This window comes from Martes martes, assembly GCF_963455335.1.
Source record: "Martes martes genome assembly, chromosome: 3".
In the NCBI taxonomy this organism is placed as follows: domain Eukaryota; kingdom Metazoa; phylum Chordata; class Mammalia; order Carnivora; family Mustelidae; genus Martes; species Martes martes.
In genome coordinates, this window is record NC_137890.1 from 94,153,314 (window position 1) to 94,166,435 (window position 13,122).

Sequence of the window (13,122 nt, forward strand, 5' to 3'; positions counted from 1 at the left end):
GAACAACACACACAGAACCACCATATGTTATCACTGTCACAGGCTTCCGGAAACTTCCAGAAAGTTGATCTCCTTTTTCTGACTGTAGAAATAATACTTACTTTAGAAAATCTGAAAAATAAGGGATAGTTAAAAAAGGAAAGAAAAAATCATCCGTAATCTCATGACCCCAGAAATAACCGGTTAAAGTAATGGTGGGTTCATGTCTAAGCTCTAAGTCTCTTTCCTACCCAGGAAGACACACACACAAGGACACAGCCCATTTAACTGAGGCCGTGTTGTGTGTGGTTTTTTGTCTTGCTTGTTCTAATTCTCTGTCTAACCTGTTGTGAACATTTCTCCACTTCATTAAAGTTCTCCCAAGACTTCATTTTTAAACAATTGTATAAAAATTGGAATTTCTTAAACTTGCTGGACTATGGATACTTGGGGCACAACTAACTTTCCCACCCTCGGGGCTCCTACCCTCACCTGAACTGTGCAAATGTGTCCCAGCATCTCGGAGGCCCGGGTACCACTGGGCCTAGTGAGAGGTGGCCCCCGCAGCCAGCAGCCAGACCACCAGCTCTGGGCCGAGCACATACAGCACCTGTCCTGCTGAAACCCCTGTGACTCAGTTTCTTCCCACATGAGACAGGGGTCTTCCCTGTTAGGACTTCGGCAAGGATTAAATGAAGCACCTGGAACCCAGAACCCCCAAAGTATGCAGGCCAGGCCGCATCTCAAAGCCTCTCACAACCTCCAGACAGTGATTTCCACCTGGGAATGCCCATTAGAACCATCTAGGAGTTTTCAAAGCTGGTGTACCTACATTATCCCCAGACATTTGGACTCAGGGCCTGGATAGGACTCGGAAGGGGGTGTTAGGGCCTCCTGAGGTCAGATCTAGGCCACCCAGGCCTCTGGCGGGGGGGGGTGCTCACCAGCTGGGGAACCCTCAGAGCAGAAGGAAGGGCAGGGGGGTTGGAGGAGGGTCCCTGAGGAAGCGAGCAGGACCAACACTGCAGAGACCCTGCCCATGGCTTATGGTCCCCAGCAGGCCTCTGGGCCTCCAATCCTGCATCTCAAGACTGGAGTCCCTGCCCTGGCAGAGCTCCATGCTAGGACTGGGGGACAGGGGAAGGCACGCCTGGGAAAACAGGAGCTCAGGTACTAGGGAGGGAGGGTCCTAACAGGCACTGACCCCTACCCCATAAAGTGTATACAGCCTCAGGGTCCCTAGCCAAGGTGATGTAAGCAGAGAAGTCACAGCCCACTCCTCGCTGGCCAGAATCTACACTTGGGCTTGGTCCCAACATCACGCTCACACATCCGTGTTTCATTCTGAACTGTTGCCCGTGTCCCAACTTCCAGCTTATCTGGAAAGTAAGTCCACCCACAGGGGGCACAGGGTGTCCCATGGGCTGGCCCCACCCCCTACCTGAGGGACAGGTGCACATCGGGGGCCGCCACTCCCTGTTTCTCCCAGATGGCCCACCTTACTAATTCAGGTGACTTACCCAGTCCCCACGGGCCCAAGTTAGCAGCTTCTCCTCTGAAATCCCACGTGTGCAAGGCCGCCAGGCCAGACCCAAGCCCCACCCCAAAGAGCTGAGCCCAGTGAAGCCAGCACAGCCGGGGGCACCATGGGGTGAGAGGTGTGGGAAGGTTCTGGAGCGCTGGAAGCAAGCCTGGGGCTGGCAACTGAAGGACATGGGGAGGAGGTTGGAGGGAGGAGGCCGGGTGCTGGAGGGCCTCCCCTGACCCCCCGCTGCCTCTGACCCCTCTCCAGGGCCTGGTGGTGGCGGTCCTCTACTGTTTCCTCAACGGGGAGGTGAGTGAGCTTGGCTGCCTGGAAGGAGGAGCTCCCTAGCCACAGGATTCCTGCTCAGAAGCTCCCTGGAAGGGGTGGTGGGGAGAGATGGATGTGTGGCTGGGGGAGGCCTGGGTCTCCGGAGCTTACTTCCTAGGAGCCCTGAAGCACGAGGAGGCCCAGTTAAAACAATTTCTGGGCCCTACTCCTCCCCCACCCCGCCCCTATTTCCAATTCAGCAAAAGAAGGATTCTGTATGTCTGGGTTGGAGCCTGAAAATGTTTAACAAGCATTCCAGGCGATTCTTATCCTTGAGCAAGTCCATGAACTAGAGACAAGTGCAGGCACCCCAACAAAAACCCAGGCTCCTGACTGCTCTGCTGCTTGCCTGATGGGGGATCCTGCTCACTGTCCTTCTCTGGACCTCAGTCTTCCCATCTGTTAAATGAGAGACTCAACAATGCCATCTCTGACACTCAGTTGCTCACTGAACCCCACAAGAGTGTTGACTCCCTGAGAGGGCTGCACACTTAACCTTAAGGTCTCTGCCCCTACCCAGAGCATTTGGATGGGGACACACACAAGCCACGTAACCCACATTAGTCAAATAGTGCCTCACTCAAGGCAGGCTTTCCTGTAACAGCTGACCATTTATCTGGTTCGCCACACTTGGATGGGAAGAACCTCTTGTTTTCCAAAAAGTCTAGTCTGAAGCCTGGCTTCAAAGGTTTGGGCTGTTACATTTGGGAACTGTGAAGGAAAGTTCCAGAGAGCAACTCCAGGGTCCCCAGATAAGGTCTGAGCTAGGGTGGCTGTATGAGAATGGGTCCCATTGTCCTGGATGATGATCTGGACATTGGGAGTGCTGGAATTTGTGAGAACACCCCAAAGCCCCTTCGTCGGGACACACGTTGTAAGGTGACAGATGGAGGAAGTGTCCAGATGAGAGAGGGCCCTTGATCCCTACTGGACATTGGAGCTGGAAATGGCCCATCTGAGTGGCCTGTGGGAGAGGGGAAGGCAGGACCCCCTGGGCAGGAGAGGCAGGGCCTGTCCCAAGGACCTGGGTGAGCGAACGGGCCTATGGGCCCTGGGTGCCTGTCTCCATGGCTGACGGCTGGTCTCTGGGGCAGGTGCAGCTGGAGGTTCAGAAAAAGTGGCACCAGTGGCACCTTCGCGAGTCCCTACTGCGCCCCATGGCCCTCAGCTCCTCCTTCAGCAACGGCTCCAGCGGCCTTACCCACAGCACCAAGGCCAGCACCTCAGAGCAGAGCCGGGCCACCTGCAGGAACAGTGTCATCTGAGTCTGGAGCAGGGCCATCCATGGGACAGATGCCAAGGCGGGTCATGAGGCGGCCAGACACTGCTGAGGGACGGTCCCGGACCCGTCTTCTCAGCAGACATCACCTGCTTTCTCCTGTGACTAACGATCCGCCTCCCCTGAGCCTTGGGATGCGGAGGGGGCTCTGCTGATAAGGATCCTTAGAACTGAAAGGAGTGAGGGCACCATGGGGCAGGAAGAGCGCCCGAGTCAGGGGCTTCAGAAGAGGACAGGGAAATAAATGGTAGCTGGGACAGGTTTGGTCTGTAACTGCCCACTCTTTTGGCCCTTGAGACAAAAAGTGAAGGACGACACTCCCACTCACTTTCCTACTCCTTCCTGGAGTTTCCAGGGTAAGTTTGAAGCGCAGGAAACAGGAGAAATGGGAGACTCTTAGCCCTAGGTGGACCCTCCCTATAACTCACCTGTCTAGTAGCTCCGACCCTACAACCTCAAGGCAACTAAGTTCATCTGACCAAGTCAGCGAGCCCAAGAGAGCCCCAAGACCCCCAGCTTCCTTAGTAACCCTAGCATGGTACAAGGCACCCCTCTCCTCCTCCTGCTTTCAGTTATCTACAGCCCTGGGGGCAGAATAGCTGGGAATGGGTCATGATTCCATGGGACAGAAAAGAGAAACAGGTTCACCAAGGTCCCATGACTTGCCTGAGATACTCAGCAGGAAGGGGCTGCAGTTCAGTCCAGCGCCTTTGGTTTCAAATCCCTGCTCCGAGGCTCCATCTGTCTCCTCACTCTTGGGCGGGGTACAGGCGCCTGCCTCCCTGTCTTATGGAGATCTGTCTCCCCTTTATTCTCTGGATCTCAGTTCTTTTGACTGTGAGTACTCCCTCCCCACCAACCATGTTAAGGATGAAAGTGAACTGAACATTTGAATCCTTTTATAAAACAAAGCCTCCCAGTGTTCCGCGGGGAAAGCATTCTGGACAGAAGCCTCAACATAGAAAAGGCATCTTGCTGGCGGGTGACCATGGACAAGTGCCGTCCCGCTCAGGGGCCTGGCTTCCCACCTCTGCACCTCCCCACCGCAGAGACAAGAAGTTCACTCCTTTGCGCTTGGTGAACACTCCTGGAAGGAAAGGTCTGGTGCTTATTTCCCAGTGCTGAGAACCCAGCCTGTCTGGTTGATGAGTTCCGCTCTCTGAAAAACAGGTTGGCCCATGACACATTTCTACAGTGATCTCCATGGACTCCATATACATTTAGGAATCAAAGTTTTTTTTAAAAACCCACAAGAGACAGACTGGAGCACCCATCCCAGGAAGGGGAATCTGCAGTGACCAGGGCGGGGCAGAGACTAAAGATCCGTGCCAGGAGCAGCCGCCAGAGCAGATCCAGTGCAGAGGGAAGGCACTAGTGTGGAATGAAATGGCTGAGGGCAGAAACCTCAGCTCCAGGGGCAGAAACAAGACACCGGAAAGGGGGCAACTGGTTACCCGGAAATGCACATCTGAGGGCGAGGATGGAAATCTCCACTGGTCCCTGGTCCCCTTCACCTGCACTCATCCCCAGGATGGCTGTTAATCATTACTCAAGGCCTGCCAAGGCCCCTTGACCCCCTGGGGTTTGGCAGGTCCAGATATGTGCTCTTTGGAAATGTGCTCTGGAATCAAAAATGGTACCCGATGCCATCTTGGCCCTTATCAAAGCCAGACACGCACACACCCTTGCCTCGGGAGGAGGCTACGAGAAGTATTGGAAGGCTAGAGGGCCGTCCTGGGAAGCTTGCTGGAAGGGTTCGGGCAGGATTCCCAGACGGGATAGCTGGCTGCTGGAAGTTCAAGGATTATGCACCCCCCTCACCAGAAGGGCAGGGTTCAAATCGTATCAGATGGTTTGAAAACCCAGCATATGCAAGAAATCGAGGGAATCCAGAATTCTGTGTCCCTGGCATAACCAAAGCTACAGCAGGGAAATGTGCCCATAAGGCCCTTTGAGCTGGTGGAAGAAAAGTCTGAGGCACCGCCTAGATATGCTTCGCTGGAGGAATGATCCACTCTGGGCAACCCCAGGAGACCCCAGAGCCTGTATCCTGGCACAGAGTCAACAAAACAAGTGGGGGCCGCACTTAGCTCTGCAGCCAGCCCAGGTACCGGTTCCCATGCTGCTTGCAAATCTATTCCCATCCTGGGAAGAAGGATTCAAGAAAAGGGTTTTTTAAAACATGTTACTTCTTCTAAAACCAACATCCTACTAACTTGGCTAAGCCCAGGCAGTCGGGGGCACTGAAGCACGGTCCTGGCCTCTGGCCCCCGCAGGCCAGCTGCAAAGGCCGCTGGGTTGATTCTGGCCAACCACCCGAAAGGTTATTGGCTGAGAGACAGCAGTTGCAAGGTCATTGCCCCACCCTCCCGCCCCCCCCACCCACCCCACCCCCACCGGAGGTCTCATGTTGGAAAAGTCCCATCTTGACCACACTTTCTTGCAGAAACCAAAGTCCTCGGATTTAGGAGGGGGCCTAAAATTTCCTTGGTTGGCCCCAGGGGTGGGTGATGCTGCTTAAGTGCAGGCCACTGATGGCATTCAGAAAGAAGAGGAAGGAGGCCGTGAACTCGCACCAGAACATCAGGGTGAAGCCAGTGAGTGTGACATGGTTCCAGAGGAGGATCACGAAACTCAGGAGCCCCCCGGAGGAGAGGATGAAGGAGATGAGGAGGACGACAGAGCCCATGGCCCACTTGCGCCGTGAGTGGAGGTCTTCACACACCTGGGACACCATGAGGAGCTCTAGGCCCAAAATAGCAGCCACCACAGCCAAGGCGCCCACACTGCGGGCCAGGACCATGCCCACGGCCAGCCCGGGCACATGCGCCCGACTCAGGTCTCTGAGACAGTGTGTCCCGGTCTGGTTGGAGGAAGTGCAGAAGTGCCAGAGCCCGAAGAGGCGGTCTTCATCCAGCAGCCAGTGGCCATCGCAGATGGAGACGGAGGAGAGGACCAAGGCCAGGGCAGCGCAGACAATGATGAGGGCCCGGATGAAGGATTCCAAGAAGGGCCGCTGGGGCCTCCTCTGGGCCAGCAGCCTCTGGGCCTGGAAGACACCATGGAGGGCATGTTAGGGAGAGGGCCCTGCAACCTCTTCAGGAAAACCCCACTCCTCCAACCTCTTCAGGAAAAACCCTCGTCCATGCCCCCAAGCTTCCCAAAGCCTTAATTTCTGCTGTAGTCGCCTTCAAGGCCCAGAATGCCAACCTTTGCAAGTAGCTTCTGTCCCCCCTCCTCCTTATCTTTCAGCACAGACCCACCTCCTTGGGGAGACTTTCCCCCATTCCACCTGCTCCCTGGCCTCCATTCAAGACCTAGAAGCACCGAATGTCCCAACTATTCATCAGGCATGAAAAGTTCCCGACCTTTCTTTAATGATCTCCACAAATAAGAGACCCAAATTCCATTGACTAGCAGGTTGGCAGATCCTAGTCAGTTCTGAATTCAGTAAACTTGTCAGGCCAGGCTAGTGTGACCTTGAATTTGCAGTACCCCCTGGGTTTCTTTGTACACAAAGCAAGAATCTGAGCACCGGATTATTAGTATTTTTTTTTAATTAGCATGCTAATACAAGCTACATTCCCACTCTCCCAGGACTTCCCAGGACACTTCAGTTTTACCCTAATCTCCACCCAGCTGGTTCTGCACGTACCAGACTCCGTGTTATTACCTTGTTTTCCTCAGTACTGAGAATGATGTTTGCACTTTGCCCTTCAGTCTTGTTCAGCCTGAACCTGAACCCCACCCAGAGTTTGTCAATCAGTATGTCTGTCTAGTAGCTTCTGGGCGTGGAGAGGCCGCTGAGGCTCTTTCCAGCCCTGAAGGGTGCACCTGCCCCTCCCTTCTGGCAAACTGGGCCAGGCATCCAGTGAGGTGTCCCTTATCTCACAGCCCTGGGACACCACCAGGTATGGGTTCCATCCCCAAGCAGAAAGCATAAGAAGAAAAATACTGCAAAGAGTCAAACTCCTTACCACTGCCCACAAGCCCTGCTCCTTCTGCCCTGCCTCCCTCTCCCACTTCTCCCCCCAGCACACTCTTCCTGGCCCCTTTGCTCAGACGTAGCAGACCCGAAGACAGACCCAAAGACCCAGACCGAAAGACAAAGCCTAGAACTTTGTTCCTCAGACCTACTGGCCCCCCCCACCTAAAAGGTTCCAGGCTACTTCCTTTTCTCCAGTCTTCGCATCTCTGTGGAAATGTGCCTTACTCACAGAGAGCTTTCCTGCCTCCCCAACCCCACCCAAACCAGGTCTCTTCCTGTCAGGGGCTCTGTCTTCTTCACTGTTCTGACCACCAGTCATCCGCTCCCTTCTGACTTGTACTGATTATATATTGCCTGTTGCATGCAGACACTGTGCTCTCCAAGAGGGCAGGGCCCCCCAATTAGGCATCTTTGGTCCGTGGCGCAGAGCCCAACCTGGGCATTCAGTGAGCGTTTGAGTGGAGCCGCAGGATGAATGAACAGTCATTGCCCCCACTGTCCCTGCCATCCGAAGCTCCCTCTCAATGAGTCTCCTGCCCAGTCATAAGTTACCCCCCTTTACAGCGTATATGGAAGCAACCCAGGCGACAGCCCAGTCTGGGAGGCAAGCAAAGCGGGGAGTCACGTGCATCTGTCACTGCGGGGAAACCAGACAGGGACTACGTACAGTGTGCTCCCTATACCATGTGCGAAGGGAGGCTTCCAGAAGCAATCGGTGGTAACAGAAAGCAAAGCCATGCTCCAAGGAGACTCCTGCTGTCACAGCCCCAGCAGGAACATCAGGTGGGTGGCTAACCTGCCCACCCAAGCAAGAGTCACTGCTAAATTTCAGCCCGAGGGATAAAAGAATAAGGACCTGGTTTGCTTTCATCACTTCTACCAAAGCAGGGCCCTATTTTACTCAAACCTGTGAGACTGGTTGAGTAGGGAGCTCCACCGGGGGTGTGTAAGGAGGGAAACTATGTCACGCAGAGGTCAGATGCCCTCCCCAACATCACTCACCTAAATCACAGTAAAAAAACTGTTATGGCTGCCTGCAAAACTGGGCGTGGGATGTGTCCGGCCAACACATAGTGACCCAACACACAGTGATGGGGGCCTTTGTGTTAGCGGCTCAGTACGACTGGTGAGGAAGAGGAGTGGACAGTGCAGAGGGATGCCCAAAGCAGGGTCAGGGCCCCAACTCGCACCCCCAGACAAAGGTAGTCTGGGATGTTATAAAGAACACTCCAGTGGAGTTGGCTGTGGTTCTCAAACGAGGACCCCTTGCTTCCTAAGCGGCTTCCAGGGGGCTGAAACGGGGGCGGAGGATGCTGCGTGGGCCAGCTAGGAATGCTTCCCCACCTCAACCACAACAGGCCCGTCTTACCTGCTGGAGACACTGGGAGCCTAGGAGTCTGTGTTGGATTTCATCAGAAAACAACAACAAAACCAAACCAAATGGCTTTTCTGCTAAGAAACAGACTAAGGAAATCTTGAAACTTCTGTGTCTACAAACCATTAAAGGTGTTTGTCCTTGGGTTTGTCCATAGTGTTTCTCTGAGCCTCTCTGGCCCTCGGGTCTCATCTACAAAATGGAGTTGGCGACCCCTGCAGGAGACCAAGTGCCAGGAAGTTACCTGGCCGGGTTAGGAAAGGCCCCTAGAAAGTCGGTTGGTAAGGTCGGGAGATGGGAAAGCCCCAGATGCAAGACCCCAATCAAGTCACGAAACACAGGACCCAGGACCCAGAGAACAGGTATATTCTGTGCCCTGCTCAGCCCCACCTGCCTTGGGCACAGACTGGACTTTAGTCTCCAACCCTTCAGACACCACACTGGGATCAAAGAGAAAACAGCTCAGGTCATTTCATTTCTTTCCCCTCCCACCTCAGTGCAGGCCTTCTTGTAAACTCTCTGATCACCAAGAAAACTCCCAAGGATTAAATGAGATCACGTATGTAAAGGTACTTGGGGACCTCTGATAATATGAGCAATAAGAAGAATGCATTCTGGAGTTTTCATTCCGTCCTGCCCCACTCGCAGCTCTTCAGACTTGCAGTGACCCAGGGCCTGAAACCTCCTCCCTGAGGGCAGCTCGCAGCAGTGTGCTCAGCTGAGGGCCAATGGACAAAAGGGAATCAAGGCTGTCTAGAGCTGCCCCTGCCCTGCCGGCCTCCAGCTGTGGGACGTTGGCCAAGGCACTTAAATCTCTTTTCCTCTGCGAAAAAATGTGTTTCTCTTTTCCATCTCTAAACCCAAATGATTCTATGTTCAGGACAGGGTCACTCGATATTCCTGCACCACCGAGTCCGATGGCAAGGTCTTCTTTTCCTCTATACCCCAGGACCCCACCGGCTCCCCTCAACCCCAGAGGCCCTGCTCACATCCCCAACAACCTCTCCCCCCACCCCCTTACATGCCCACTCTGCACAGGCCCAGGTCAAGCCCCCATCATTATTAACCAGAAACTTCTTAGCCAGCTTCCTAAAGACTTGGCCTGCAGAACCCCATCGAGCCTGCTTTTTGCTGTCTGTGCTCTGGCATGCATGCATCCCCTCTCTCGGGGGTTTTCTTACCATAAAGGAAGATACAGCGGTCTTCCTCAGGGTAGGGCAGGAAGAAATTATCACAAGAGCTAAAAACAGCCCCTGGCACAGCTTTAAGGGGCTCGGAAAAGAGCAGCCACAATCAGCGACTGCAAGGGACAGCACCCAGTGCGCCCACCCTGCAGGGCAGCCTGGGCTGCGCGCCACCCTACCCGTGGCCCTCCCTGTCTCTCCAAGCGCTACGGAGGTCCCTCACCTGCTACCAGTCTTCTGGCCCCGAGGGGCCCAGCACACAAAGCCCCACCCTGTTAATCCAGCCAGCCCATTCTGCACCTCTTAATTTAGCACTCACTTCCTCACAGGTCTTCTAAATCCTTGTTTACAAGTCTCTGTCCGCAGTGGACCGCGGGGCTTCCGGAGGGAAGAAACCACACCCGGTCCCACCCTTCGCTGCGGGTCCCCTTCTCCCCAGGCCCTGTCCCAGACGCTCCCCCTGAAGACTCAAGGTTCTGATCCAGAACAAAGAGGAAGCACAGGCTGCTGTGTCCTGGCTAGATGGGGTTTGGGGGTGGGGGGTGTGACTGGTGGGTAGGGTTTCTCCTGCTAGTAAAAAGCAGAAAGGGCAAGTAGGATTCGGAGCCAAGAAGTCCTGCTTTGAATCTCGATTATGTCGCTTAGCCGGCTGCAGTGGGCTGGCTACTTCACCTCTGAGCCTCAGTTATTTTGTCTATAAACTGGGCAGAACAGCATCTACTAGAGTCAATGTTGGGGTGCGGGGCTTTGGGCATCTGCATGCAAAGTCAACGAGCCTCTCCCATCGTTAGGATTGTCCGCCTGAAGACTCGGGACGGGGCGAGCTGGTGAAATGCCTCGGCGGAGAAGTTCGCTCTCAGGGTAGCCTAGCGGTCCCGCCACTGAGTTGCCTTTGGACAGCAGCGCGCCCGAGGAAGGGGGCAGGAACGGGTAGGTTCTCAGTCAACAAAGCCATCTTTCATCAGCCTGAGAAATCAAACCTTCCGGGATGCAGGTACCTCCCCTCGCTACAGCCTTCTCTATTAATAAAGTATCCGCGCGCACCAAAGAGTGCGTCCCCGCGCCAGCACCCGAGACGCGTCTGGGAGGTGGGCTTTCTGGCCCCTCCCCAAGAAAGTTCCCGCTTCTCCGGAGACGCATCCTCACGTTACACAAGACATGCCTCACTTTGCAAGCGGACTGTGCCCATTCCTCCACCCCAGACGCACCCCTCCCTTTTAAAAAGGCTCTGGTGAGCCTCACCACGGTTACTGGTGACCCCAAAGAGAAGCAGAAAAATCCACTCCAAGAAGCTTGGGAGCCACGGGGGCTTGCGGGACCGCAGGAGACCTCGCGCAGGAGTAGCACTGGGCTGGGGCATCGGGGGGCAGGGCGGGGGCCCCAGGTTGCTTCCGGCCCACCTTCCTCCGAGCCCCGCAAGCTCGCAACAGAGCGCTGGCACGACGGGGCACTCCCGGCAACCCCGTCTTCCCGCGGGGCTGGGTCTGGTGCTCCGCGCAAAGTCTCGTCCGGCCTCCCGGTGGAGCAGAGCCCCGGGGCGCTCGGGGGCAGCCGGCTCAGCGCCCCGCCAGGTCCCCGGGGTTACCTGCACGGCGATGGCAGTCATGCTGCGCCGGGCTCGGTCGCGCGCTCCTCCTCGCGCCCTCCAGCCGCTCCGCGGCCGCTGCAGCTTTGGGTCTGGACCTCTCCCCGGGGGCGGAGCGGGGAGGCTGGAGGGCGGGGGAGAGGGACGGGGCAATCAAAGCGTAGCACTGGAGCCCGGGGCGGGCGCGTCTGGCCCCGCCGCCCTTTGCGGCTCGGTTTACGCTGAGTCAGCGCCGGCGGCCCGGAGGAGCCCCCGGGCAGGGGCAGGGGCAGGGGCCGGGAGGGAGGGCTCCGGACTAGGGGGCGCGGACCAGGCCTGAGCCGGCTAGGGTCCCCCACCCCCACCCCCCACAGTCTGAGGGAGGAGGATCCGGCACTTGCGGGAGAGCTGACCCGGCTGACTTCGACGCCGGGAGTTAACTTCCTTGCTGCTGAACCTAGGGGGGCGACTACTCCTGGGGCTCTGATTCCTCAAGGAAGGGCCAAGCGGGCGCCACAAGTGTGGGTTCCAGTCCCAGCTTGTCCGGAGGGGGCGGTAAGGTCCAGAGAGGCGAGGTCCGCGCCCGGGCTCTGCTGCCTTCGTCACCCACTGTGTGGCCTTGGGCTACTTGTGTAACGTCTCTGAGCCAGGGTCAATAAATAAAATATCTGTGAAAGGTCGGGGTCTTCCGAGGCCCGCAGTAAGTATAAACGTAGTGGAACTTTCTGGGGGCAGTCCTTGCATCGGTTTTGTCTCCCCCAAAGGGGGATATACAAACTGGCTACTTCCTGGCTCCAGGGACCACTGAAAAGGCAAACAGGACACAACAAAAGTCACTCAAAGCCTCGCAGGTTGAAGTCCAGCAGAGAGCCAGGACTGGACATAATTGCCCATCCCAGTCCAGATTTCTCCTCTTCCCACACTGATACACCAAAATCACTGGTTGGGGTGGGGGGGAGTGCTTATTAAAACTCAGATTGCTGGGCCCCACTCCCAAATTTCTGATGGAGTAGGTGGAGGGCAAGACCCCACCCTGTGTGTGTGTGTGTTTCCAGCAGGGGGCTGTGGCTCCCCCTGGTCTGGGAGCCATGAAAGGAGAACCATTGAGCTAAGCAAAGGGCAGCTGGCCAGGCCCAGCCAGGAAGGCCCCTCTCTGCTGGAGGGGAGGCCTTCCTTCCGTGGCTCTCACCTGCCTTCTCCTCCACTTGCAGCCCCCAGAAGCCAGGCTCTCCTTCCTCCAGAGCCCTAGGCTCTAGAGGAGGGCCTCACACAGGACCTGGCCCTGTTGGGGTTCCCTTTCCAGAGCCCTAGGATGCTCTGTGGGAGGGACTTTCTGGGGTTTCTGGGGCTCGAAGAATTTCACTTGACCTAGAGGGGAGTGCCTGGACTCAAAATCAGGAAGAACTGTCAGGATGGCTGACCCGTCCCCTACCGTGTGGGTTCACATGCCTTCTAAGATTCCATGTGTGGTCAGGCATGTTTGGGAATACATTGCCTGTTATGCTTCCTTGGTAAGAACAGAAAGTCTTGAATCAGTGGAATTTAGAATATGTCTCATCAGCAAGATTGCTAGAGAAGAGAAACGGCTTAGAAATCATAAGGAGGAAGTGACTGTCATTTTACTGTCATAGGAAGGCTGGGGCACAGCCAGGAGTCTGGGTGGAGTTTGTGCTGAGAACCAGGCATCAAGTCTGGGAGCTGGTCACCTGGGCCGGTCCTTTGCATTCTAGAATCCTGGAGTTTACTAGATACTTCCTTGGTGCCCAGGGCTTGGGGCCGAGTGGGCGCACAGCACCCCCTTGAGGTACCCTTAATCCCTGCTGAGATGGTGAGAGAGGCAAATAACTCTCCAGGAGATGATCATCTGGAGGGGCAAGGAGCTCCCCATGCCATTGGGGGCT

The 13,122-nt window shown here is 55.8% G+C and overlaps 2 protein-coding genes across 2 annotated transcripts in view; one reads left to right on the top strand and one right to left on the bottom strand.

Annotated features, from left to right (window-relative positions):
- The window catches only part of SCTR (secretin receptor), a 71,392-nt gene extending 67,960 nt beyond the window's left edge, over positions 1-3,432 (top strand). The window contains exons 12-13 of the mRNA XM_080799483.1: positions 1,772-1,813; positions 2,926-3,432. Of these exons, the coding sequence (XP_080655609.1) occupies positions 1,772-1,813; positions 2,926-3,096 (213 nt within the window). The 3' untranslated portion in view covers positions 3,097-3,432. The remainder of the gene's footprint in view (positions 1-1,771; positions 1,814-2,925) is intronic.
- A 1,861-nt stretch (positions 3,433-5,293) lies between these two features.
- Positions 5,294-11,354, bottom strand: TMEM37 (transmembrane protein 37). The gene is made up of 2 exons (XM_080798810.1): positions 11,243-11,354; positions 5,294-6,159 (listed from the first exon to the last, which is right to left on the bottom strand). Exons 1-2 carry the CDS (start codon positions 11,261-11,263, stop codon positions 5,587-5,589), a joined length of 594 nt encoding a protein of 197 aa, XP_080654936.1. The 5' UTR covers positions 11,264-11,354; the 3' UTR covers positions 5,294-5,586.
- Positions 11,355-13,122: the final 1,768 nt, after the last annotated feature.